The following is a 27,950-nucleotide window of genomic DNA, read 5'->3' on the forward strand; positions in this document are numbered from 1 at the left end:
TTCGTTGGGCTGTTTATCTTTATGGCTCCGTTGGTCTCCTCTGAATTCTGGCCCAACTCTGGTGACCCTATTTCACGGGTAATGTGCCCTACTCTGCCCCCGGCCCCTAGTGACTTGGCTCGTAAGATATGCTCCGCGACGTTACTAGGTATTAGTTAGCTGCTTCTTACGTCTGATTAGAGAGGGGCCCTAACTCGATTTGTCATTGTTTATGATGAGTTTCTTCATTGTGCACTAATACCAAGGTACCAAATTTATTTTATTTGTGTTCATTTTCTATTTTGTGATTTTTTTAATATTCGGTGCGAATTATCTTTTGATTTTTTCTAGTCCTTTTTATAAAGAGGGGTATAAATTCGTGCTTATACCATATGTTGATGGCCCCTATAAAAATTTTGCGAGCCCATGAGATAAGTCAATTTTATACTCATGACAAGAGAGGTCCTTATTACCAAAATTTACAAAAAAGATATGCTAAAACGATTTGGAAAAACCAATTATGGAGATCTCAAAACACCGAGAAGCAATGTATATGTGCTTATTTACAAATCAAAGTACTTACACTTTTTTTTCAATGAAATTATAAATATTCTTAATTTATTGATTAATACTAATCTTAAAAGAGTTTGCACTTGATTCTACTTACGAGATTCTACTTACAAGATTCTTTCATTAAATTTCGAATTCCTATATTGCAGGTAATTTGCCATTGAACCATGTCTTCATCATATTTTTTTATGTAAATTTCAAATGTGAGGATATATCATAATCTCTTCAAACAAATGGGAATCAAAAGCAGTTCGTCACCTCAACTTTGGGAGTAAGTAACATTTGCCCTTGATCTTTACAAATTTGCGGAGGCCCCTGTCCTTTATGAAAATAACAGTTCTACTCTCCTCCAGTCAATTTTCTGGCCAAAACGAGTCATGTGCCCTGCACGTGACATTTTTTAGGGGAAAAACAGCCTTATGATATCATTAAAATTGCACCAGTACAAAGATGAGAGAATTGCTTGTGAAGAATAATTGACAAATAATATATTCGGTGTAGTGTACACTAATATTCGAAAGTCCAATGAACATCGGCTTATTCAGTTCGAGCCAAGTCTGCTTATATAGAGAGTAAAACTCTTAGCGCGACTTTTTTTCAACAAAATATTCAAATCTCAAATCTTGATTAAAGAGAACAAGTATCGAACATTTAAAACATGACATTGGTTGTACAGTAGCATTTTTTAGCAATGATAATATATGCCGTCTGTTGGCTCTTTGACGACCCATGAAGTACTGATCTCCCTCCCCCTATAAAATCCCCTCAAGAACTCCCCATTTGCTACTCTTCTCCCCCCTCCCGAACTCATTACAATGGAGCCTAACTTCTCCCTCTCCCTCCTCCTGCTCTTCATCTCCTTCGTTTCGATCTCCCTCTTCGTCATCTTCTACTGTGAGTAGAAAAGTAGCTTAAAATTACTAATAAGATAGACATTCATGAGAATATTTATTTATTTTTTCATCTCATCAAGAAATAGTGATCAAGAACTACTGTTTCAACAGCCATATCAGCAAGCCATATACTATCACTTGATAATTTTTTAGGATGAAACTTATCACACTGACAAGATCATAATCGGCTTAACAAGAAGATCAATGATCTACAGTAAATATTGATGTCGTAGCTGCAAATATGAGGAAGACAACGAGAAGCCATTGTGAGTAGAAGAGTTTGCCTATTGTTAACGCTTAACGGAACTGATTCTTATCGTCTTGCCCCCGATCGATGATTCAATAAGGATTTCACTTTTCGATTCAGGTGACTTGTAAGGGAAATGCTAAATAATAAGTCGGGCAATAAAGGCCGCCAACTTCATTAGGAAGGACCTCGGCGCCATCATCAAGCAGAGGAAGATAGACCTGGCGGAAGGGAAGACCACCCCAACCCAGGACATACGGTCACACATGCTCTTGGCCACTGATGAGGATGGGAAACACATGAATGAGATGGACATCGCTGACAAGATCCTTGGGGCTATTGATCGGAGGCCATGACACTGCTAGCGCCTCCAGCACATTCATTGTCAAGTACCTCGTCGAGCTCCCTCACATCTATAACGAAGTCTACGAAGGTAATCTTCTGTTCGATATGTCTTCTACTTATAGGCTTATCTATAAGAATTTGTAACAATTCAGTTTCTAAAACGATTTGATAATAATATTGCAGAGCAAGTGGAATTGCTAACGCCAAAGCACCAGGCGAGCTAGTGAACTGGGATGACATATAGAAGATGAAATACTCATGGAATGTGGCCCACGAAGTCATGAGGCTGGTGCTGCCTCTTCACCCGGAAGCCATGACCAACTTCGTCTTGAATGGCTTCTCCATCCCGAAGGGCTATTTGACGCTACCTAAAAAATTGCTATCTCGATTAATCTTTAACCATCAAAAAGTAAGGAAGTCGTTAACTTCACAGTTGCAAATGTACGATATATACCTGGGAGGGTTTTAAAAGAACCACCTACGCTGATTAAACTAATGGGAGTCTTTTAAACTTCACATATCTCAGCTGATGCCTTCAGTCTTATTCCATTGATAACGAACGATGAGTGCAAGCAAAAAGCTTGTAAAAGGCGTAATCCGGGAATGGGAAGGTTGCACTATTTTGTCCCCAAGAACATCTCCCCAGCCACCAACAAGTGACGAAGCCTTTCCATCTATCACAAAATGAACGAAAAAGTGATCAGATTGTTTCTTTGCACTAACCATGTGAACATCATTTAACAAGGAAATAAGCCGTACCCGAAAATGCCGATTTTCAAGATAAATTTGTCAAACGCTCTTCACATATGCTGAAGTTTGGAAGTTGATACAACAAGATAGCAATTCACCTCTCCCAATTTCAGAAACTCGGCTGGGAGATGATTTAGTGAGTTTGGGAAAAGATGATCTCAACATCTTACAGGAAGTAACGTCCTGTTTATTTAAATTAGATGAAACAGACCATGAGTCAGAAAACTCGCCATCTCGCTTGCTCTAACTAATCAAAAGGCGAACAAGTCTTCAGCTTATCATTCACAAACATACGATATATATACCTGGGAGTGGAATAAGAAAAGCTTCGATGATCATAGATAAGGAGACAGTGTCTCCTCTTGAGAAGAACTGAAACTCGAGGGCCATATTGCTCAGCAGTTTAAGAGCTTGAGCTCAGGACTGGAAGCAGAAAGCAGAGGAGGCCCTCCATATGATCTGCAGTTTGAATTTGCCCGAAATTTTTGAAGAAATGAAGGGAAACTCAATTCAGCAACAGATATCTAAATCCACATAAGCAGTAATCTTCAGCGCAAAAATCATCTCTTTGAATTCATCCAGAGTAGTATGAAAGTGGAGATCAGAAATTCATGTGTAACAGTTTTCGACTGAGAAACACAAAAACTTTGGAGGATCAGAAAATTCACCAGTTTTCTATCGGAGTCAGAGCTGAGGTCACTTCCTGGGTGCGCTGGTGCATGCTTTCGAAACTGGCTGCATTGACAAGGAATGATAAGTGCAAGTGAAATAAAGCGTGAAAAGCATGGAAAAGACGTAGTTGGGGAGGTTACACTATTTTTTCGCAAGAGCAGCTCTCTACAGCCACCGAACAAGTGACAGTTTTTCCATCTATCAGAAAAAACAAAGGGGTAAAAATAATAAGATCATTTCTTTGTACTGATCACTTGAACTCACAGAACGAGGAGATTTAATTGGAAGAAATTAGAGACAGCAAAAGCAAAAGCAGAAGCTATACCTGGAAATGCTGATATTAGGATAAAATGTATTCAACACCCATCATATACTGATGTCCGGAAGGTGATACAACAAAATCACGGCTCGCTTGTCCCTCTTTCAGAAACTCGACTTATTAATGAATTCGTGAGCTTGGGTAAAATGATCTCGACAGGTTACAGGAAGTACCATCTTTTGAAATTTGATGCTACCTAAAAAATTGCTATCTCAATTAATCTTTAACCATCAAAAAGTAAGGAAGTCATGAACTACACAGTTAACCCCCACATGTAGTAGCTGCTGACCGTGATGCATGTAAGAGACTACCAGGCAATTTAATATGGAGACCTTGACATTGTCAGAAAATTTGTGGAGCATTAATAATGAAGAAGAAGAAGAAGAATGATCATCCTCCTCTCCCTCCTCCTCCTCATTCTGAATATGATCATCTCCTTCTTGTTCAATTCGGTTGCACCTCCTGCTCCTGCTCCTCCTCCTCATTCTGAATAGTAAGGTTGTCACATGATGGCACAGTAGGGAGAGGACTAATGGGTTGTCTGCTCCGGTGCCTTCAAAACTGGCTCCATTGACAAGGTTTCAATGAGTGCCAGCTAAATACAGCACGAAAAACATGGAAAGAACATAGTTCGGGAGGTTACACTATTCTGTTTCCAAGAGCAGCTCTCCATCCAGCAAACTAACAAGTGACGAAGCTTATCCGTCTATCAAAAAAAAAAAAAGTGCAAAAATTGATAAGATTATTATTTTCTTTTGGTACTGACCATGTGAACATTATAAAACGAGGAAATCTTAATGGGAAGAAATTAGAGATGGCAATATAAAATGAAGTGCTACCTGGACATGTTGATTTTTTAATATAAAACATATCCAACACTCTTCAAATGTGACAAATTCGGAAGTTGATATATACTGCAAAATCAGCAATTCCCCAGTCCCTCTTTCAGAAACTCGTCGGGGAAGATGAATTTGTGAGCTTGGGATGATATGATCTCGACAGCTGACAGGAAGTACTGTCCTGTTTAAATTTGATGCAGTTGAGAGAAGATGAAACAAGTCAGGAGTCAAAATAATGGCTATCTCGCCTATTGTTTGCTATCCACAGATGTACGATATATACCTGGAGTGGAATAAGAACAAGCTTCATTGATCAAACTCGATGGTCAGCGTCGCTCAGCTGTCTAACATTATCTTTTGTCTCAGCGAAAGCAGGAAGTAGATGAGGAGGCCCTTAACATTATCTGCAGATTGAGTTTACCAAAAGTTTAGGAAAGACGAAGGAAACCTAATTACATAAGCAACTCTTTTCAACTCAGAAATGCAGAGACTTTGGAAATCAGATGGAAGCATTAATTAAACGGGTGAATTGTACAAAGACATGAGAAGCGTATTTACCTTTGATAAGATGGCCAGGAGTTTGAATGAACCAGACTAATTGCGTACATCTACATACTGGATGTGACAAATCTTAGCCCAATCCTCTCCGGTATTCCTTCTGCACCTCCTTTTCAGCTCCTTCCCGCAACGAAAAACTTCAAGTTGTTTGAGTGAGGTGAGATTGGGAAACCACTCAGGCAAAGCCTTCAGATTGCTGCAGAACAAGATACGTAACTCTTCAAGGTTAGTGAGGTGCTGAATCCACCACGGAAGAGTCTTCATTTTAGGGATCGCTTGAAATTCCAATTCCTGAAGTTTAGTGGGTTCGCCGGATTGCAAATTAGGCATGCCTTCACCAACACCGTCGTGACTATCTTCATCCATTGATAAATCAAGCTCTTTGCACGAAGAAATCTCCAGTATCTCAAGGGATGGTAGGTATCGGAGGATTGCCCTTACAGGGAGAGCTTTCAGGCGATGGCAGTGTCTGATTACAAGAGACTGGAGAGACGGGAGGGACCGAAACAACTTCACAGGCAAGTCCTCTGCATCCTTCATTCCACTGAATAAGATGTACGTCAGCGTGGAGAGAGATTTAAAAGACACGGTCATCGTCCCCCGCGATGGTGGAATTGGCGCTACAGTAAGGACGGGGGTTGGATCTTGGCTTAGAGATGCATCCCTCAGCAACTGCTCTGCAAGTTTGATCGAGGTTACAGTCAAACCCATTTGTCGTAGCTTTTGACCATGCGCGTAAGAGAATCCTGGGCATCCTTTTATGGAGACCTTGACCTTGTCAGAGAACGTGTGGAGCATTAATAACGAAGAAGAAGAAGAAGAAGAAGAAGAAGAAGAAGAATGATCATCCGCCTCTCGTTCAATTCGGGTGCTCGTCCTCCTCTCCCATCCCCTGAATTTAGGCAAATCCATCAGCTCTATTTCTTCCAAGGATGGAAAGAAATTATTATTAGACTGTGGCATCCCACTCTCCTTGTCCTCCTGCCCACTACTCTCCCATAATTCGATGCTCTCCAAACTCCACGTGGACTGCAAGGAGACTTTTTTGAGGAAAGGGAGCTGATCTAGAGGTGGTAGATGGCTGCAATTATCACAATCGATAATCTCAATCTGGACTAGTCTATGCAGTTGAGAGACCCAGGATAAAAACATAACACCACCGTAAAATATTATACTCAATCCCTTCAGATCTGGATTGGGCCAGAGTCTCTCTATTGAGAACGAAGCATCTACCTCGCTCGAGGTACTCCCCACTCTATGCAAGCCTTGAATAGTCAGTTCTTTACTCCTCAATCCGGTAAGTCTACTTAACTCATTCAGCCTTGCAGCATCTGGGTCCTCCCCCACCACGAATACGTCTAACGTTTGTAGACTAGTCAACTTCTCAATTCCTCTTGGCATATGTCTCAAACTCCAACATCCACTCACAATAAGCTGCCTTAGATTGACCAACTTTGTAATGCCTCTCGGTAATCTTTTTAGACACCAACATTCTCCGAGGTTGAGCGTCTCCAAATTGCACAACTTGCTTATGGAATTCGGAAGATACCTTAACCCATCATTAAATGAGAGATCAAGGCTTCTCAAATGCTTCAATTTACCAATCGAACTGGATATCTTTAATACATTAGCAGAACGAAGACGTAGTGCCCGGAGATTTGTAAAACCAGAAACATCCAAATAACCATTCTCAATCTCCAGCTTTCCACCAATAAAAAGCAGAGACCTTACTTTTCCATCCCTATGGAATCCATTCCACTTATAATCTCCCGCAGCAACTATAGATACATGACGAGTTCCTTCTGGGAAGGTTTTCACATTTGAGCTATCAATGGTGTTGCAGTCATTTCCCGACACTGACTGTGCAAGGTCATGCATCAAATCATGCATTTTGCAGCTTACGATGCTGCCATACAGATCTTCCTCTACATCCTGGAAAAAGGATCTTGAAAGCAGCTCCATGAAATAATCTTGACCGACTTCTTCAATTGTTTGCCTGTTGCTTAGGGGTTTGATATATCCCTGTGCCATCCAAAGATGAATGAGCTCACGTTTTTCCAACTTGCAATCTTTCGGAAACAAGCTACAATAAGAAAAACACCGTTTCAAGTGTGACGGCAAAAAATTGTAGCTCAGCTTAAGGGATGGCATGATGTCACCTTCTTCTTGATTTATTCTCGATAAATCATTATTCTTGAATTTCAACCAATCTTCTTCAGTATTTCTCGAGAATAATAACAGTCGCCCAATCGTTGTAATTGCGAGGGGAACTCCCGCACACTTCTTTAGAATTTCTTTTGCGGTCGATTCTAAGTTTTCATTTCTCCACTCATGTTCTTGCTTCATTGCCATTCGCATTAGCAGAGAAAATGACTCATCCTCGGCTAAGCCACTCAATTTATGGGATCTTCCGGTCATAGTTTTGGCCACAAGAGGACTGCGAGTCGTCACCAATATTTTACTTCCTTTTGCACTGTTCTGAAGAAATGATTCAAGATTCAACCACTCACGCCGATTCTCATTCCACACGTCATCTAACACAAGTAAAAACTTTTTTCCATCGAGCACTTCCCCCAGCTTTCTTTGCAGCTCATTCATGTTGGTGAGCTTTGCAAGTACCTTTTCCAGAATGTGATCCCGTGACATTTTCATCATATCATCCTTTCTATCGAGCTCTTCTCCAAGCAAGTTTCTCAATTCATTCATGTTGAGGCTAGCAATGCATTCTCCTACTATCTTCCCCAGAATATCCTTCACATCAAAATTGGTCGACACACAAACCCAAAGCTTCAACTCGAAGTACTCCTTCACGCTGTCATTATTGAATACGAGTCTTGCCAGTGTCGTTTTCCCTAGGCCGCCAAAACCCACTATTGGGAGGACGGAAACACTCTCCTCAAAATCAGGATTAAGTAAGAACTCGATAACTTCCTTCTTGTCCGTATCTCTTCCAATCACATACGGTTGTGGCTCATAAGGATAAGTTTCTCGCGTGACCCGGTTCTCCACCAAACTCACAAGGTTACTGCTTTCCGCGAGCTGAAAACGGACCCTATCATTCGAAATGGCGTCGATCCTCTCCCTGATATCCTTGACTCGATGAGCCATCTTATCGGCATAAACGAGCTGGTTAGAAGAGGATAAGAAAAAACCGACCTCATTCAGGATCCGATTACCTCCTCCCACCACGCCACGACGACGCAACACTTCAGTGGAGAAATCATCCAGCAGGTCCTCAGCATCGTAAAGCACATCTTCCAGCTTCTTGAGCCAGTCCTTCAAGTCTGCAGCCTGGACTTGTCTCCTCTCAGCCTCACAAAGCAGGGCAGCAATAGCAGAGACAGTACTCTGGAGTTTCTGGAGCTCAACTTTGACACCACGCGCTAGTCCGATCTCCTGGGAGACGAGGGAAAGGAGATGTCCGGTGATGGACTCCACAACGGGCCCGAGAATCAGTTCAGCCATAGTCGCTGCCTACAGATTGATAATCAATGGAAGAATTAAGACGGAATGAGAGAAACTTGAACTAGATAGCTAGATCTCTCAATACTGGTAAAGAAGACGACTGCAGGGAGAAACTTGAACGAGCTAGATCTGATCTCGATAATGGTACCACTCAATAATAAATATTACATTATGATGATATGTTGATGATGATGGGAAAAAGGGAGACAGGAAGAACCTTTCATGACCTTTGACTAGTCCCTCCCATTTTGTCTTGTCGGTCTAAATCATGTGATCCTTGATTATTATATAGACTATAATTGGATCGCTTTTTCGTGTAGTCGTTACTAAAACATTTATTAGTTTTTGCTAACATGCATAGCACGTATTCATTGGAAAAAAAGTTAATTGCTATGTATCGTAAAGTCTGCATATATACATACAATGTATATATAAGTAAAGAGGCCTATATAATCCTAATGACATTGATTAAGCTAATTATGATAGAGATTATGATACAAGATGTAATTCTTTATGGTAATAAGTATTGATCGATGTGGTGATTCTAGTGTGCTTAAGGGTACTGCTTAGGTGCTCATGGGTTGTGAAATGGGTGAGTTAATGCTGGTTTTGTTTGGAAATATTTTTTTTACTTTTTTAATTGATTGAGTATGTCAAAGGGTGAATTGAGTAATAGGAAAGGTGGGTTACTAATTTGCATCATTCAATGAAGCAGTATTCTGTAGATTTATCTAAGATAAAATTATAAAAAGATCTTGGGGGTTAATGATGTGCTATTTTCATTATTTTTATTGTTATTGTTAGATAAGTATATTAGATACTAGTATTGGATTGCTTTTTTTTTCATGAAAACTATTCTAAAGTATATTGAAATGGAGAACTAGCTTGCAATATAATTTATAATTTTAGGAAAATAAACGTACTGTCAAAAGGTATGATTAGTTACTTGGTGGTATGATACATGCTTATAAATTGATTTCTTATTAAATTTAATCTCTATCAGGGATAGAGTATGCCAAAGTCATGTATCTCGAAGACTTAAATTTGGTGATTTATATTTGGGAGTCACCACCTTTATATATATATGTATATATAAAAATATATTACATTAAGTGGATGGTAATGTTGGTGGGATTAATAGGATTGATTATAATAAGGGATTTTTCAGATGTTTTCTGTTTGTGTTGTAGTCGTCTGTTTGAGGTTACGTGATTGTTATCAGGAGTTTTAGCTAGTAATAATTGTATGGAGTGTATAAATTATTGAAAAAGAATATTGTAGTAATTAGAAATTAAGAAATTGATATTGCTATGTTATGTGAATTGATTTGAGAGATGTTACATTTTATGTTTTATTTTAATTTGGGAGATGCAGTATGATTGTGAATACTGATTTTGATGATAACATGTTGTCATTGTACTGTGATTGGGATTGTGTTTGTGTATGATGATATATGAGGTGAGATGGCATGATTGCAATTGATTATGCTTGTGTTTTTAAATATAGCCATAGGGCCACTGGACCCAACGGAATATAAATAGGGGCCTGATCGGCCGCTGGACCCAGCGGAATATAAATATGGGCAAGATCGGCTGTTGGATCCGACGGAATATAAATAGGGGCATGATCAGCCACTGGATCCGGCGGAATATAAATATGGGCCAGATCGGCCGCTGGACACGGAGGAATATAAATAGGGGCTAGATCGGCCGCTGGACCCGGCGGAATATAAATAGGGGCCAGATCAGCCGCTAGACTCGGTGGAATATAAATAGGGGTCAGATCGGCTGTTGAACCCTGCAGAATATAAATAAGAGCCTGATCGGCCACTGAACCCGGCGAAATAGAAAAAGGGGCCCGATCGGCCGCGAAGACCCAGCGAAATACAAATCGAGGTCAACTCTTACCGCCATAGGTTAATAGGCGGCCCCCGCTTATGAGATATGAGTATTTGGAGTTGAGGATGATATGAATAAGATATGCGGGGTCACGGTACCGTCACAACTCTATTGCGAGGAAATGCAACTTTATGTCTATATTGATTGGTTGTGTTGTATATTATTTGTTTGGTATGATTGTTGGAAATGTGATGATTGTTGGAGCTGTGATTGTTGAAATTGCTGTAAATGTGATGATTTTGAGATTGTTTAAAGTTATTCTGTGAAAGTTGTATTGTTTGTTGAAGTTTGACTTAGTCAGTGTGTGAGCGTTAGCTGATGCTGAGTTCATAGTTAATTATAATATATTATATGGTTACAAAGATAAATGATTGTTTACGAATGAATTTAGTAATTATTGTATATATTGTATAATATGTCGTGTTTGTGAATTAAATGACGGACTTGGATATGCTAGTATTATCTTTGTTTATATATATATATATATATATATATTAGTTAATAATAGTTCATTTCACTTTGGAATTTGGTCCTCACTGAGAAGCAGCTCACACCCTTCATATATTTTTCCAGATAAGTTTCTAACTGCGAGGGAGAACCATTTTTGACAGTTCGAAGAACTAGGTAAGGACCTTAGTTATTCGATAAGTATTCTTTCTGTATAGAATGTATTTAAAAATGTTACGACATGAAACTTTTGTCTAGTTAGTTTAGTGATGTAACTCTGCTGGAATTATATTTATATAAATATATATGTGAGAGCTTATTGGATTAGTTATATGTTTTTTGGAGTTATGGAAAGCGTGTTTTATATGAATAGTTATGGGATAAGGGATATCAAGGAACTATAGGGAAAACTGTGCTGAAATTTCGGGTCGTGACAGCATACTAATTGGTTAAGTCAATACATGATCATAGTCGATAAGTGAGGGTAATTTAGTCATTATGATTAAGGGACTATAAGGACCGCATAGGACATGTTATTACTTCGTTTGATAGTAACAATATGTTTCGAATATAGGTCTATCTCCTGATCTGGATCGTCGGTTCTGAGTTATTATTTTGGGGACAATTAAGGTAAGTAATCAGGACTCATTTCTACTTATTGTGAAAGACCAAATGATATTTGATTGCATGTCATGAAAATTATTTGAACTATTATTTAAAATAAAATAATTATTATCGTTTAAGCATGAAATATTCATGATTTTAAAAGGATGATCAAGTATCGAGGATTTGAAGACAATGAACTTACTATGGCAATGATTTAAACACCAGATTTATCGATATGGAATTTATAGAAATCGGTGCTTTATGTATTGTTCCTTCGATAATTGCTCTTTGCTATTAATATTTCAACTTTATGAATTTTATGAATGATGATTGATCTTATTGTATGGTATTAAGAATATTATTTGCGAAATACTTTTAAAGTAAATGAAATTATGGAAACATGCCGGAAAGTGAAGTTATCGAATTTATCGTTTTTAAGGCTCGTCTGTCTACTACGTTATTGGGTATCACGATACTTTATTATTGGTGTAATATCTAGTCGGCTAAAACTGGTAAGGCCGTATCTAGTCAGCTAAAACTAGTGAGCCGTATGTAGTACAAAGGCAATGAGCATAAATGTTTTGATATAGACAATATTTGAATATAATTGATTTACGTGAGTATTTGCAGCTTGTGTGATACTTGAATAATTTTTTAACTCAATGATTAATTGAATTGCGTATTTACAAAATCTTGTTATTGCGTGATTAAAAATAGTTGTTTAAATCTGTTTCATGAATTATTAAGTAAATTTTGTATGTTCTTTCATGAACTATTAAATTTTCTATTATGCTTTAGAAATAAATTTTGTTTCATCGATACTTGATTCGATAGGAGTGAGTGCTGATTACTTACTGAGCATGTGGTTTGCTCACCCCTTTTTTTCCTTGTTCCCAAGATCCGAATTCAGGATAATTTTAGAGGCTAGCGTTCTAAAAGGTCCGTTCGAGGAGTCGGGGATGTTAGAGGGTTTTCAGCCATCTCATAGTTCTATTTGATTGAATAAATTTCGTCGGAGAATTTTTGTTGAAAATTTATCTTCTATTGACAATGTTGGATGCGGTTCCATAAAATTTTAATAAAGACAAACTTTAGTAATTTTATTATCTTACAATGTCTCGATTGACGGCTTCGTTTACTATTAGACCAATATAAGCCTTTTAATGAATGGCCGGTTACGACTCTTATTTCAATGATATGCATAGAAACTCTATTTCATTATTTTGCAAATAATAGAAATGAGGCCGGATTACTTACCTCTGTTATTCCTGAATTGTCAGCTCACAAACGAAGATTCGGATGAGGAAATAAACCTGTAATCGAAGTATAGGGTCACTGCTAATATTCAACTTCTAATGTAGCTTATGGTTCGAAAACTCCTCGAAGTCGAAAAGACTAAAATACCCATATTTGTCGGTAAAGAGTCATAACTCCATCTGGACAGTTTAGCATGTTAGAAAACATAATTTATCAAAATTCAGCACTTTTTAAAATCAATATTATGGTTCAAGATCCAAATTTTCGGAAAATTAGTATTTTCAACTTAAAATCCCGAAATAGACTTAATCGATACCAACACAAGCGCATTTCTAACACAACAATTCTTTTATAATTTTCTAAAAATAAAAACAGAAAACCTAAGAGTATGTTTAAGCTCTCATGAGGCCCAAAAACCCGACAATTGCATTTATTTCCAAAATACCTTAAAATTTTATATTTTCAGAAAATCCCATAAAATTACAGGAAATATGAAATTGAAATACGAATTCGTACTTGCAAAAATCATTGAAATCAGACATCAGTAAGCATTAAACGGACCTCTCAAAGTTGTGCATCGCTAGAACGGGCAGCCCCGAACTGCCTGTCAGGCCAACAACGGAAGAGTGCTTCTATGTCAACAAAAGTTGGATTACTGCATTTTAGGTGTCCAAGAAATCCCCAAACAACACGGTACAGATCAGAATCAAAAGAATTTCAAAAGACGAAGAGAACAGATCAGAAAACTGGCTCAAATATCACTTTTCATCATGTTTGTAGAAACTTGAAAACATAATATCTTCCAAACAATTCAACCGAATTTGGTTCCATAAAATCCATTATAGTGATCAATACAATGAAAGCATCGAGAAATTTGGGTCAATAAAGGTTCCTATGAAGAGTTGCCATTAACGACCCTAAGAGCTTTATCTCTCAGGCCTAGTTAAACCAAAACAAGAACGATGCAAATAACTCGGAAATGATACCAAGAACTTACTGAATAGTATGAAAACAACGTTATTGTGATCGTGCAGCCTCTGCCTTACGATCAACGCTTCCGCTTCGGCGGTCCTCAGTCTCAAGTACGTCCAAGTCCCTCAATCTCCTCTCTGGTTCCTCTCTCTCTCTCTCTCTCTCTCTCTCTCTCTCTCTCTCTCTCTGCTGTGGGGAATGGTAGAAGAAGACGAACGGGTCAGAGAAATGCAATCGGTCCTTTAAAGCTTCTTCCTTTCATGTTGCTAATATTTATTGCTAATATTAATAATATCATGTTGATGAAGAAGATGAGAGGAAGATGGGAGTGAGTCAACAGCAGCCTTTCATGACTTTTCTTTGACCGTTCCCATTACACATATAAACACTTAACTGAATATTATTTCAGCATTCCAATCCTTTCCACCCAATAAATCAGTTTCCAGCCAACTAAGGTCGATTGAGGTTTTTTTATTTTGCTCGAGAGGTTAATTTGCTCATTATCGTGTTGAGAATGGGTCTCGACCTTAAATGGCCGAAAAGAGTGAATCTAGGCCGGAACCTAGACTCAGGAAGACTACCTCGGTTTGGAAGCCAAGATAGGTAGAGGGCACTGAACAACCCCGAAAGGTTAATCGGGTTCGGCTCCGGAAAGCGGGATAGGGGCAAGAAAGGAAATGTAAAGGTGCAAGGAAAAGTAAAGGATAGATAAAAATAATGTGCGGGAAAGGGAAAGATAAGTAAGATATGATTGATGTGTTGGTCGAGGACCCTTATTACGAACTTCAATTCACCGCATTTATAGGCATGTGCATGAAACCTAAGAAATCTATCATAATCGGATACTCTTATAATTACGGTATTGTAATATTATTCAAAAATGAAATAGCTACCTAAATACCTAAAACCTATAAAACGAGATATTCTATACCGGAAGAGATATTCCAATAACTTCAATGCCTTAAGTCAAAGATACCCGTAATATTTCTTCCTTGCTCCATAAGCATGCTAGCTACCATCCAAATTTCCTCCGCCGCCTCAAAACACGTCCAAGGCTTTAATTGAATCTTCCTCCATGGCTTGCATTGACTTCCCTAAATAAGCCTCATCTATAAGCTTGACTCCAATTGAACACAATCCACATCCAACGAGCTAGACACGGGCCTCCTCGAATGGGCTTCAAATCAAACACGACCCATATCTAATAAAATACGGGCCACCTCGGATCGAGCTCCAAATTAATCTTGGTCGTCTTCATGAAAATCCATGGCCTAAAACTCGATGCTTCGGCCTCACACTTGATCTTAATCCAAAACACTCCTCAATTCTATTTTCTCACGAAGTGCGAAAAATGAGTGTAAACAATTACATCCCATAGCAAGGCTGTTGGGCGCCGACAAATCTTGCCAACAAGCTCAACAAAGATCGAGATGGCCGGGTTTGGCATGGCAAAACCCTACTTCGGGGGAAGCATGTGAAGGAGAAGACTGACCGCCAGCTTGACCTCTTTGAAAACCTTGATATAGACTATGGTGGCGGTCGTGGGCAAACCACCATGATCCTCTCGAAGGCCAAAATCGCCCCCAACTGTGCCCCTCCCGTGGGTCCTGGTTACTATGACGAGCCACCTTGGGCCCTCAAAAGCCTAAGATTGACACTCTCGGTGGTCGTGGTTGTGAGTGGTCGACAATAGTTACTTAACATTATGCTGCGATGTGTCATTGACAACAAAAATTGATAGAGATATTAATTATGAAGCTCTATAACAGGAAAAAAGAACCTCCTTCAAGAACATATATAGAATCTTTGGGACACTGAGGACTGTTTGCTTTGATCATTCGACGGATCTCATGGACCCGGGTACACTAGCGTAAACGTACAGTAGAATTTCCCTGAGAAGGAAGAAAACTCCTTTGACAGTTTTTCCTTATATATCTCGTGTTTCCTAGAGTTATATTGAAAAAAATTAATACGAGAAAATATTTTAAAAGACTAATACAAAATGCCGAGAAAAATGCAAAAAAAAAAAAGCAAATTTCATAAAATAATGTGTCAAATATGAATATAAAAAATTGCATACTATATTTGTTAATTTTAACTAATATTTTTCTCTTATTATTACCGAAAAAATAGTAACGTTTTCTCATTTATTACACTTCCCCAGCAAGGCCGCAACAGAAAAAGATCTCAATTGACTGAAAAATAAAAGAAAAAATGAGGAGAGATAGAGAAAAAGGAAACCCCAAAAAGAAGGAGAAAGAAAAGGAAAAAAAGAAGACAAGCACACGGACATGGCTCCACCTCACCTAAGCCGCAGTCGGGTCAACCTGGCGCTATGCACCGGCTCGGCTGCGCTCGGCTCATTAGCCGACCGCCAGCCGACACAGTAATCAAGGAAAGTGAAATCACCCGCAGTTTCTCGTCGCCGCGCAGGAAAGCCCCTTCTCCTGCTTAGCCCTACACTTCGTCCCAGACGAATAGGATCCCGACACGTTTCGACATCACTTTGCTCTAAGTGCCGCAGCTGTCACCTCCAGCTTCCCTCCCCCCACCGATAACCCAGCCGTGTCCACCTCTCTCCGGCCACCGCTAAAATCTCTCTCCGACGACGGCGGAGTCTCTCCGGCGTCCGGCCAGGGCGGACTATCATGTTTAAACATGAATTTCTTTGCCCTTTTTAAGCCGAATCTGTTAAGTTGGTGGCTAAATATTGAGGAGAGACCATGGTCATATCGAAAGACAAGCCGACGCAATGCTGCTGGGCGGAACCGAAAAAAGAGAACAGAAACTTGCTCGTCATCTCTAGCGTCAACCTAAAAGAAAAAATTTACATTTCCCGAATCGATACTGAAAAGGGCAAAACTGACAACACAGAACAAAAATTTTCCTCTCTACACGAAGAGAGATGAGAAATTACGCTACACCGCGATGGATTAACTTGGCCCGATGAAAGCTTGTGTTGCTCACCGAGAACTCCTCGATCTTTCCCTGCAGAACACCGCGTTCCGTTATACTAAACCTCTCTCTCTGAACCCGCCTCTTAAATCACCGCTCGTCGTGTTGACTCGCCGCCTCCCAGTGACTGAACAATTACTTGCTCGCGGTCATCATGATGATCGGCAACAGAGTCGGCGCTGTTGTTGTTATTGCCATCTTTGTTAACTTTCTCTGAGTCGTCCGCTGATTCCTTTTTGGTTTCTTGATCCTCACTCTTCTTATTGCTGTCCCCGAAGGACGGGCCCCGGCTGCACACAGGCGTGGCCAAGTAGGTCGGCTTCTCGTCGCCCGCCATGATCACCACGATCTTCTCCTCGTAAACCCTTATCACTTCCTTCCCCTTCTCGGCGGCCCCCTTCTCAACGTCCCCTTCTTCACCGCCCTCGCTAGGGTTCCCCGAGATCTTCCAGTAAGAGCACGCCAAGATGAGGAGAGCAAACGCTATTAGCCCCAGCATCGCCGCTAGGCCCCCGAACAAGTAGGGCACCGGAGAATGCCACGGCGATCGCTGCACAGACACCATCGCCGGTGCCGGCGGTGGCACTGATGAAGCCCATGTTGGTGCATTAGGTGTTTCATCAAGGAGGGTTCTCATTTTTTTTTTTCTTGAGGATTTTTCTTTTTGAAATTGGAAATGATTTGGAAGGATTTAAGGAGAGAGAGGTAAAGAGGAAGCGAAGGATGTGAACTTGAGCGAAATAGGTGGTTGGGAAATGTATAAATAGTGGGAGGGTTGAGTGGAGTTTAATTTAATTTCCTTATTTTTAAATCAATGGAAAAATAAAAATAAAGAGGAAATTAGAAAAGTGTGTTGGGGGTTGGTTTTTGCTTTTAATTGGGTCACGGATTTGGTCTGGCACCATTAATTGGATACATGGTGCTTGTCGTGCGTACACTATAAACTAAATATGATGACATTATAATCACATAATTATTTAACATAATTCTGTTCACAGGTGATTTTTCTTTTTCCTCGGTCCTAATTTTTTTACATATGAGCGTGTCTGATTACTGCTAACTCATATACACTAACATGAGAAAATTGAGAAATTAGATTGTTATACTATGGGATTGATTTGAGCTTCTATATCCATGAAGGGAGGGCAAGGACAAGGAATTTTCCTCTAAACAAAGACAGACTTCACTGAGGCTTAAACTATGATTCTCCTTGGCACTTCAGGTTGCGTATGTCTCTTGGTTGTTTTGGTGGGCCAAAGATTCTTGGGCAAATTGTTGCGTGTGGGCCCCAAATTATCATGAGATTTGGGGGAAAAGGTGAAGCTGGAAAAAGAAGCTTGCATGTATAAACACATCCCAACTTTACGCCCCCTCTCCTCTTCTTCTTTTAAAAGGTTACACTTCAGGATAGCATTAGTTAGTTTTGTTAGTGTCTAAAAATATTTTGTTTCAAGCCAAAAAAAAGAAAAAAGAAAAGGGATTGTTAGTGTCTAGGGAATTGAATGTACATTGCATAGAATCAAGTATGGAATGAAATATAACACTCGAATAAAGTAGTATATTTTGTACAATCATATCTTAAAATTCTCTGATATTAGTTCAATATTAGTTCAGTTCCGACATCAGAGAGTTTTAGTGGAATTACATAAACCAAACTAGTTCTTGCACCGAAACTTATGATCATTTTAAAATGACCACAACTAATTACATTGAAAAGTTAACAAAATTAATTGAATATATGACTTGTTATTTCTTTTCGGTTATAAAAAGCCTATAAGTCTAATGCAAAAAATGCAATGTTAAATAAAGGTTCGGATGATCTTACTAATAGAATCGAATTTATAATCTCTTGATTTTTAGACGAGGGAATGTGCCACTAAATTATACCTTATGTTTTGCGTGACTCATTATTTATTACTTAAAACTTTGGCTAAATGAGTAGAATTATTGATTGGTCTTACCCATGAAATTGATTAAAAATTAGACCACGAAAACGCATGGCAACTTGAACATGAGTATGATACCACCTGAAAAATTTATGATAACTACAACTAATTATTTTGAAAAATTATATATTTACGTAATAACTATACCTAATTTATTATTAATTACTTAATAAGATAGATGTTCAAACTCAAAGTCAGTAAATAAGGGGACACATCCATACACATAATATATTAATCTTAATCAAGGGTAATAAGGAATTATTAGCAACTGAGATATCGACAATAAGAAGTGGATATGATGACGTTCTATTCCAAAAAGAGAGAATCCAAATAAAAGGAAAGGGAGAATTTTAAGTCCTGATGATGATGATGCAATATATATTCCCCACCTAAAATGTAAATAAATACATGAAACTTATCCACTCAGGCACATGGAAAGAAAAACACATATATTCTCTTCTTCTCAATTGCTATGTGTGGCCACTTTGCTTTATTGTATTGGGAGTTGCTTGGATCCTATCTGAAGGCTAAACAGTGAAATTCCACTCAATCCGTGTATTATGATCATAATTTTTTTCTGTCATAAGAAATATCCATAAAACTAATACAATAGAATTATAATAATTAGTAAAAAAATATAAATAATTTCACTGTAAAAATCGAAGTTATAATATCCTAATTGATAAGCGAAAATGTATGTCATTATACTAAATTGTCTTTGTGGTTATTATGATCATAACAAAGAGGTGGGATGCTGACAAGATGTCTTTCTTGCAACAAGAGGGACAGCAATCATTCAAGATTTGATTAAAGCAAAAGCAATACATTACATGTTGGTGGGCAAAGTGAGAACAATTTAACCCAATTTGGCTTGCAATTTCATGATTGGCCATCTTGATTTTAAATCTCGAGGCATATCACATTATTCCCATCACATCGTAGGCAGGAGAGGTTGATTAATTAGTTCTCAAATTTGATAGGTTTCTTTTCCGTTTGAATTGAGAGTTAACTGATTTTAACTTTAATTTTAACTTTAACTCAACACACTATACAACAAAAATACACATTTTCCAATTCAAAAATTTTAACTTTAACTTTAACTCAACACACTATACAATAAAAACACACGTTTACCAAGTCAAATTTATAATCACATCTCATTTGTCATTTTCCACAATCAAAATTAAAATTAAAGTAATTTTAACTCTGAATCCAAACGACCCCTTAGTGTCTATTATGATAACGATAAATATGTTGGAATCAATAGGCAAAGAGACCTGTTAATTAAAGTTTCTAGCTTCGAGATCGCCCTGGATATATGATTGCCAACATCGATGTTACTGAAGTTCTAACTTATAGCATTTTCTACTACGGCTATGAAGGTGTTATCTACGCATAGCATTCAGTCCCACATGTCACTAATGTCATGCCATCGATAGGCTCATGTTTTTATTCTCTATTTTTATTTGTACAGTGATATACTCCTATGAAATGGACAAATGTTTGACAATTATTGATCGATGACGTCGATTTCCTATCCCTGAACCCTGCCACCCACTTTGCCCAACAGAAGTCATTGGCATCTATAAGAACGGGTACGAGATGAATTTATTGAGGAAATATGATGCCATTTCAGGACGAAGATTTGTCTTAGTGGCACAACAGATTGAGCATTTGGGCATAGATCATGTGCCTAAGTGGGCATCTGCTATTCATAAGCACTCCGTATACAATCGGTTTCTTTTTCCGAATCCTCATTGATTTATTATGTTGGTAATTCTACTTATGTGTACACATATATGCATGTTTATGTGGCGATTGGTTTGATTGGGCATGCATGTAGGGCCATATAATTATATATATATATAATATGCTAATGGGTCCTAAATGGACTTCTTCATCAGCATCCACCATATATTTAAGTAAAACTTACGTACAACCTCCAAGGACCAAAGTGTGTACCACCAGGCCTTATATACATTATATAGGCTCCTCCACCATATATCTCTTTCAATTATTTTATTCATTTACAATTTTGATTTATGCCTATCTATGCAATAGCAATTCATGTTAGGGGCTGCTGACACTGAAACCACTTTTAATATTTCCACACCTACTTTAGTTTTAGTATTTTTTTTCTATTATTCTTTTAATCCCCATTGGTAAATATCACCTTTCATATTCTATTGCTTATGAAATGTTTTGTCGACAATACCTCCATAATAATTTACGATTTGACATCATATTTATTTATTCTCTTAATTATGATTAACGTAATGTCAATCATCCTCCTCAATATCATATATAGAACTTTTACGGTTCCCGATTAACCTAGCAGTCAAAAATCGGAACAATTTCAAATTGGTGTGGCTGTATATGATTTGAGTAAGCAAGATCATGACGTGGGGGTCTCATGAATCTCATGATTCCTCCATAACATAGGATGCCAATTGGTCTTCTGCCGCTGCACTGGTCACTCAATCAGCAGCAGCCGGTGGCTTTTACTAAGTTTCTTCAACCAAATTGATCGATCGTGGACATCACTTTCTCCACAACAAATTAATTGTTTTTGTACCCCCAATCCTATTTTCTTTTTTCGCCGTTCATCCTGGTATATCGGAATCAAATTGGATCTTGCATATATTAATTTAAAATTTTCAATTAACAAAACTTGAATCTGAAACATTATTTAAGAGAACAAATACCGAATCATCATAACCAATTCATATTGGATTTTCATCCTCAATCTTTTTGCTTTTCTTTTTCTTTTTATTTTCTATATTTTTACTTCCAAGATCTTAATAATAACATCTTGAAAGATATTACACCTTTTAGCTAGAACGCATACACAATTTTTGCTAGTTTTCCAAGCGATCGGTGCCTATTAGCTAGCTAGCTAGCTAGTTCTTGCTTTATCATACAAGCACCCCTTTTGGGGGCCTTTTATATGTGAGAGGCATATGATCACTTTGATTTTAAGTCATCATATCGGCTTACTGCTGTAGGTGTAAGATCATTTTATAAGTCAATCTGATGACTTACAGTGTGAGGATTAAATTTTGTCAAAGCGACCGCAACATTTTCCGTCGAAAGAGTTCGCACTCTCGTTATTTTTTATTCCCATTACATAGGGAGGCCCACTGCATACTCGTTAATTTCCCATTGGCTAATTTGAAATTTTAGAGATAAGGCTATAATCTCATTACAAATGCAAGATTTTTGCCAGCTGCAGTTATAATGGATTTTCGTCCCGATTAAAGAAGAATCTGATGGTTATGTTAAAGAGGTTTACCCGAACTCAAAGTCTAGCGATGGAACCAATGCTATATGCACCGATTAGCAACTATCTATACATATCTTGATCAATCACTTTCACAAATTACGACTTTTGCTCTGTAATATTCCCTCTCATGTGATATGCTTTAATCAAAACCTTGCTCGAGGTTTCCATTGTCAACACATAAATAGCTAGATTATATTCTCTTCTCTCTTAGGGTTTTGCATTTTGCTTATATCAGCACTATCACTAGCACAAGTGGAAGTTGAAATGCGATCTCTCTTAATTGAGTGTGTGATTCTCTCCGAATAATTTTTGTTTCATATTGTCACTTTCCTTTTTCCCTTTGGGTGCAAGGAAATATATATATATATATATATATATATATATATATATATATTACACATATACGTACACACAATTTAACAGATACATATATTCAGATTCTCCACGTTCCTCACATGAATATGGTACTAATTCATCTGCCATTTCTCAATCATAATCTCATCATCAATATTCATATAGAAAAAAGAAAAGAAAGCAAAAGAAGAATTCCGAAACATGTTTGTACAGATTACAAGTGAATATTCAAGTGACAGGAGCATTTATCTGATCAGGAGAGATTTGACAGTGGCCCTGTCCTCGAACCTTCCACATGTTTGCCCTAGTGAACCTACCAAGTCCACACGTCGTGACCTCAGGTCTTGATCAACCTCCGTCATGTAATTTCGCGATTGAATCTATTCTTCCGGCACCAAATCTATCATGGGTTTCATATATATTCTGCACAATTTAGGCATAATATATACGCACAATTGGTCGCATTACTCTCTTTATTTTCCTTTTATAATATCTATATATATAGAAGGCCGAGATTTCGACAGCTGCCAATGAAAAATTGAAAACCCTAGAGAGAGATCATGTTTACTCTTTTACTATGTGTACAATAATATATCTGCTAATTGTCATTTGATTTTGAAATTTTTTTTTTTTAAAAAAGAGGATTGAATCACCCTATTGAGTTTAAATGTATTACGTAATTCGATTACATATAAAATCTATTTGTATGAAAGTTCTGCACAGCAGCAAGCATAGGTAAAGATTTTATCCCGAACTTCTTGGAGTGGACCTATCGGATAGATTCTGGGGTGGTCCTAACGTCCCTCAAGATATGGGTTTTGCTTCCCAAAATAAGGAATCGATTAAATACGGATAGATTCTAATTCTTACACTTGTAGCGAAAATCAGAATTGAAAAACATCTATCGAAAGAGGCTATAGCACAGTGGCGCACGTTCTTGCCTGATAATAAAAAAGTTTTAGGCTGATACCTAGTGGAATTACTCTTGTCTCTTAGCTATTAAGATTTTCATTTTATTACACTAAACTCATGAACCTCCATTATAATTCAAAAAAAGAATTAAAAAATATCTTTCATTTTAACTTAGGAGAAACAACATAAAAAAAAACCCCAACTTTTCACTTTTTCTCATTCTAACGCGAACTTTTTAAAATTACATGTAAAAGTACGAACTTCCACTTTTGTATTCCATCTATTGTGACATGAATTTCTCATGAAATCCAAGAGATCTTTTAAATAAAATAAATAAAATTCAAAAAAGGAAGAAGTTTTTCTCTTGTTTCATTGTCATCAAAACTAGGCGGGTCCGGCGAACCCGTGGTTGCTCAAGTCACCTAGAGCTTGAGAACCATAGGGTTGAGTTCCTGCTAGACTCCTGACCCCAGCCCTGGTGTCAATGGGCCCCCCTTCTGTGCGAACCCGGCTCTCAGGAGCCCCGAGCTCATACAAAGAGAAACCACTCTCTTCAAGCTCAAGGAGCAAACTAGACTCACCCAATCGGAGGCTCGAGGTGAAGTTTGATTAACACTGACGGTTTAGAAAATTTGATGAAAAGTCAATGCAAAATTAATAATTTTGAGGTCCATTACTGGTATTTAGGATTACATATTGGGAGTTGGATAGTGAGGGGGAGCGTTGGACCAAGGTTCGTCGGCAAAAACTCGAAGAAAACACAAGTTTTGAATTTATTTATTTATTTATCTATTTAATTTTCATATTTTTAAAATTTTTATTTTACTTTGTGTTTTCTCATGAATCTTAGGTTTTTTTTCCTTTTTCTTTTAAATTTTTAATTTTCCATGTCAGCAGGACGTCTGCCACGTCAGCAAGACCTTTGCCACATCATAAAAAAACATAAAAAATTAATATAGGCTAAATGGGGAACAAAAGTGAAAATTCATGATTTTACAAGTAACTTTCAAAAATTCATGTTATAATTGAGAAAAAACGGAAAGTGGGTGTGCTTGGTTTTTAAAAAATTTTCAACTCTACTCAATTCAACTCCACTTATCATTGTTATCAGAACCGGACCGGACCGGCCGGTTCGACCGGTCGGACCGGGAACCGGCACCAAGTCCGGTCCGGTTCGCCTAAAAACCGAAATGGCAGCTTTGAACCGCCGGACCCATTGAACCAGCCGGTTTTAAGCAAAATTTCATTAAACCGGCCGGTTCTATGGGTTTTTATGGGTTTCCTATTTAATGTAAAAATTGATTGGTTGTGTAAGGATTTGAACTCATGACCTCTTGCTTTTCATATTAGCATACTACCAACCAAGCCACCACCACTTTTTTGTTCTTTTAACTCTACTTTTAAGTACTTATTAAAATAAAATATTTATTTTGAAGTAAGAAATATTAAATATAGATACTTTCTTATACTATTGTTATATTTCTTTAAAATCATCATACTTTTATCTTAATTATCATAATTTTTTTAATAATATGAATATTTATTTTATTTTAAATAAACGAGCGGTCCGACCCATCGAACCCCCGGTTGGACCCATAAACCCATGACCCCGTACCCCTTCCGGTTCATCATCCGGTCCGGTTCTGATAACACTGCCACTTATCTTCAATTCAATAACACAATCATTACTTTTTCCATTTTTAAAATTTTTTAATCATTTAATTCAATTTTTAATATTAAATTCTCTCAACTATTCATTACTTTTTTTACAATTCAACAATACAATCATTATTTAATCATTACTTTCTCTCAACTATTCATTATTTTTTCACACTTTTTCTCATAATTCAACAATACAATTATTACAAACCAATTAAAATTAAAACTCAACTCAACTCAACTCAAAAACCAAACACATTAAGAGTGCGTTTGGATTTAGAGTTGAGTTGAGTTGAGTTTTGATTTTAATTGGTTTGTAATGATTGTATTGTTGAATTATGAGAAAAAGTGTGAAAAAGTAATAAATAATTGAGGGAAAGTAATGATTAAGTAATGATTGTGTTGTTGAATTGTGAAAAAGTAGTGAATAGTTGAGATAATTTAATATTAAAAATTGAATTGAATAGTTAAAAAAATTTAAAAAATGAAAAAAATAATGATTGTGATGTTGAATTGAAAATAAGTAGAGTTGAGTTGAGTTGAGTTAAAAAAAATTCAAAAAACTTTTTTTCATTTTTAAAATTTTTTTAACCATTCAATTCAATTTTTAATATTAAATTCTCTCAATTATTCATTACTTTTTCACAATTCAACAACACAATCATTACTTAATCATTACTTTCTCTCAATTATTTATTACTTTTTCACACTTTTTCTCATAATTCAACAATACAGAGTGCGTTTGGATTTAGAGTTGAGTTGAGTTGAGTTTTTGTTTTAATTGATTTGTAGGGTGTGTTTGTTTTTTAAAAAAATTTCAACTCAACTCTACTTACCTTCAATTCAACAACACAATCATTACTTATTTTTAATTTTTAATTTTTTTAATCATTCAATTCAATTTTTAATATTAAATTCTCTCAACTATTCATTACTTTTTCACAATTCAACAATATAATCATTACTTAATCATTACTTTCTCTCAACTATTTATTATTTTTTCACACTTTTTCTCATAATTCAATAATACAATCATTACAAACCAATTAAAATCAAAACTCAACTCAACTCAACTCTAAATCCAAACGCACTCGTAATGATTGTATTGTTGAATTATGAGAAGAAATGTGAAAAAGTAATGAATAGTTAATAAAAAGTAATAATTGTGTTGTTGAATTATGAAAAAGTAATGAATAGTTGAGAGAATTTAATATTAAAAATTAAATTAAATGATTACAAAAATTTTAAAAATAAAAATAAGTAATGATTGTGTTGTTGAATTGAAGATAAGTGGAGTTGAGTTGAGTTGAGTTGAAAATTTTTTAAAAAACAAACACGCTTAAAATTTTTAGGTCATTTACTCTCTTTTTTTGGTGATTAGCATTTACCCTTTTTATTCTATTGAATAATCTTTTGATTAACCTTATTACTCTATATAACTTATTATAATTATGATTGGCATATCCCGTCATCGATCAAAATCTTGGGATGTTCTCCTAATCTATTCATCCATCTCCTCTCCCAAGTAATTACTCTCTTCTTTAAACCTTTACTATACTCTAGTCCCATATAATAATTTCACTGTAATTTTTAAGTAAAATCCTTTTGAACTGACCGGTTTAATGGGTTTATGGGTTTGCTTTTATTTTTTAATGAGGTGCAAAGTAAATATGTCGGAGGAAGGATTTTATAATGGGACCTCTCAATACTTACTATCATATCAACTTACTCCTTAGAGTTATCATTTGTTTAGCATCGATTTTCTTTGTTATATAAATATAATATAATTTATAATTGAACTTACGGTCTGATCCATCGAATCCAAGTTCAACACAAAAAACCTTGAACCCAAGCCTCGACCGGTTCGGCTTCCAATCCAATTTCAATAACACTGACTTTTTCCATATTTAGCACATATTTTTAAAATTTATATAAAATTACAACATTTTATTTTTATTCTAAATCTAACACGTCGTTAGTCAACTATCAATTTTTTCATCAAGATGCTAACATGGCACTCCACACAAATAATTTTTAAAAAATTATTAAATATTAAAAGAAATAGATTAAGAAAAATTCGAGACCCTGCCCCCGACCTTGCATGGACATCAAAGGTGGTGGCCTCACTGACAGCCATCGCCTCATGGGTTGAGGTAGCTAATGAATTTAGAAACCGCCGCGACAACCTCATCCTGAGGGTGGTGCCCACATCGACAGTCACCATCCCATTAGAGGAGGTCGCCAATGACTTTTGGGTTCGCCATCAACCCTCATTGAGTGGGGTGGTGGTCGCTGATGAGGTCACTCTAGAGGAATTTGGGGGAGATAAATCGAGATCCCAATCTCGCACAAATTTCATGGTGGTGGCATAGGTGGTGGTGCTCGCCAACGACCTCATCTTGTGGGGTAGTGGTTGCCAGAGAGGCCACCACCCTCGGTAAATATTCCACCCTCAGCCATTGAGTTACCTTTTTGTTTAATCTCTTTTTCTCCTTTTTTTTTTATAAATTAATTACATGGTGTGCCACGTTAGCATTTTGATGGAAAAATTGACAGTCGACTGATGTCATGCTAGATTCGGAGTAAAAATGAAAAAAAGTGTGATTTTACAGAAAATTTTGATAGTACGTGGTAAATCTGAAAATAATTGAAAATATGTTATTTTACACATTATAATTATCTAATGAACAACACGTTTGGAGTTATAATTATCTAATGAACAACAAGTTTGGAATTGGAATAACTACTTTGAAGTATCAATTTTTCAGTACGAAACCATGGATTAATTACTTTTAAATGTTATTGGAGTTTTACATGCATATGGCTTCATATCGTTGACGTTGAAATGGATTCCACCATCGAAAAAGTTATAATAGCACATATATATAGATAGATATTGCTGTATGGATTTTGGCGCATAGATATGGATGGAGGAGCGATATGCGCAAACTCGATGGACCTTACTTTGATGAGGATATAAGAGACCTAGCTAAAATAATGATCATTTGCGTCATCAAACTATTG

The 27,950-nt window shown here is 37.0% G+C and overlaps 2 protein-coding genes across 13 annotated transcripts; both read right to left on the bottom strand.

Moving 5' to 3' along the window:
- Nucleotides 1–1,558: 1,558 nt before the first annotated feature.
- Nucleotides 1,559–14,093, bottom strand: LOC116188282 (putative disease resistance protein RGA4). 12 transcript variants are annotated; one of them, XM_031517543.1, is made up of 15 exons: nucleotides 13,843–14,087; nucleotides 13,407–13,500; nucleotides 12,846–12,901; nucleotides 5,173–8,646; nucleotides 4,898–5,018; nucleotides 4,615–4,795; nucleotides 4,419–4,481; nucleotides 4,108–4,336; nucleotides 3,782–3,971; nucleotides 3,597–3,654; nucleotides 3,453–3,519; nucleotides 3,090–3,243; nucleotides 2,794–2,967; nucleotides 2,489–2,708; nucleotides 1,559–2,402 (listed from the first exon to the last, which is right to left on the bottom strand). In XM_031517543.1, the coding sequence occupies exon 4, from the start codon at nucleotides 8,635–8,637 to the stop codon at nucleotides 5,209–5,211; it is 3,429 nt and encodes a 1,142-aa protein (XP_031373403.1). In that variant the 5' UTR covers nucleotides 8,638–8,646; nucleotides 12,846–12,901; nucleotides 13,407–13,500; nucleotides 13,843–14,087; the 3' UTR covers nucleotides 1,559–2,402; nucleotides 2,489–2,708; nucleotides 2,794–2,967; nucleotides 3,090–3,243; nucleotides 3,453–3,519; nucleotides 3,597–3,654; nucleotides 3,782–3,971; nucleotides 4,108–4,336; nucleotides 4,419–4,481; nucleotides 4,615–4,795; nucleotides 4,898–5,018; nucleotides 5,173–5,208. The 12 variants fall into 12 exon arrangements, with proteins under 12 accessions (XP_031373403.1, XP_031373400.1, XP_031373401.1 ...); XM_031517540.1 differs by having other exon boundaries at nucleotides 4,065–4,336; XM_031517541.1 differs by having other exon boundaries at nucleotides 4,048–4,336.
- Nucleotides 14,094–15,905: 1,812 nt separating this feature from the next.
- On the bottom strand, nucleotides 15,906–17,512 carry LOC116188285 (protein GLUTAMINE DUMPER 2-like). Its single transcript, XM_031517546.1, has one exon. The coding sequence runs from the start codon at nucleotides 17,407–17,409 to the stop codon at nucleotides 16,858–16,860; it is 552 nt and encodes a 183-aa protein (XP_031373406.1). The 5' UTR covers nucleotides 17,410–17,512; the 3' UTR covers nucleotides 15,906–16,857.
- Between the last annotated feature and the right edge of the window lie 10,438 nt (nucleotides 17,513–27,950).

Source organism: Punica granatum, chromosome 8 (assembly GCF_007655135.1).
Source record: "Punica granatum isolate Tunisia-2019 chromosome 8, ASM765513v2, whole genome shotgun sequence".
NCBI classification, from domain to species: domain Eukaryota; kingdom Viridiplantae; phylum Streptophyta; class Magnoliopsida; order Myrtales; family Lythraceae; genus Punica; species Punica granatum.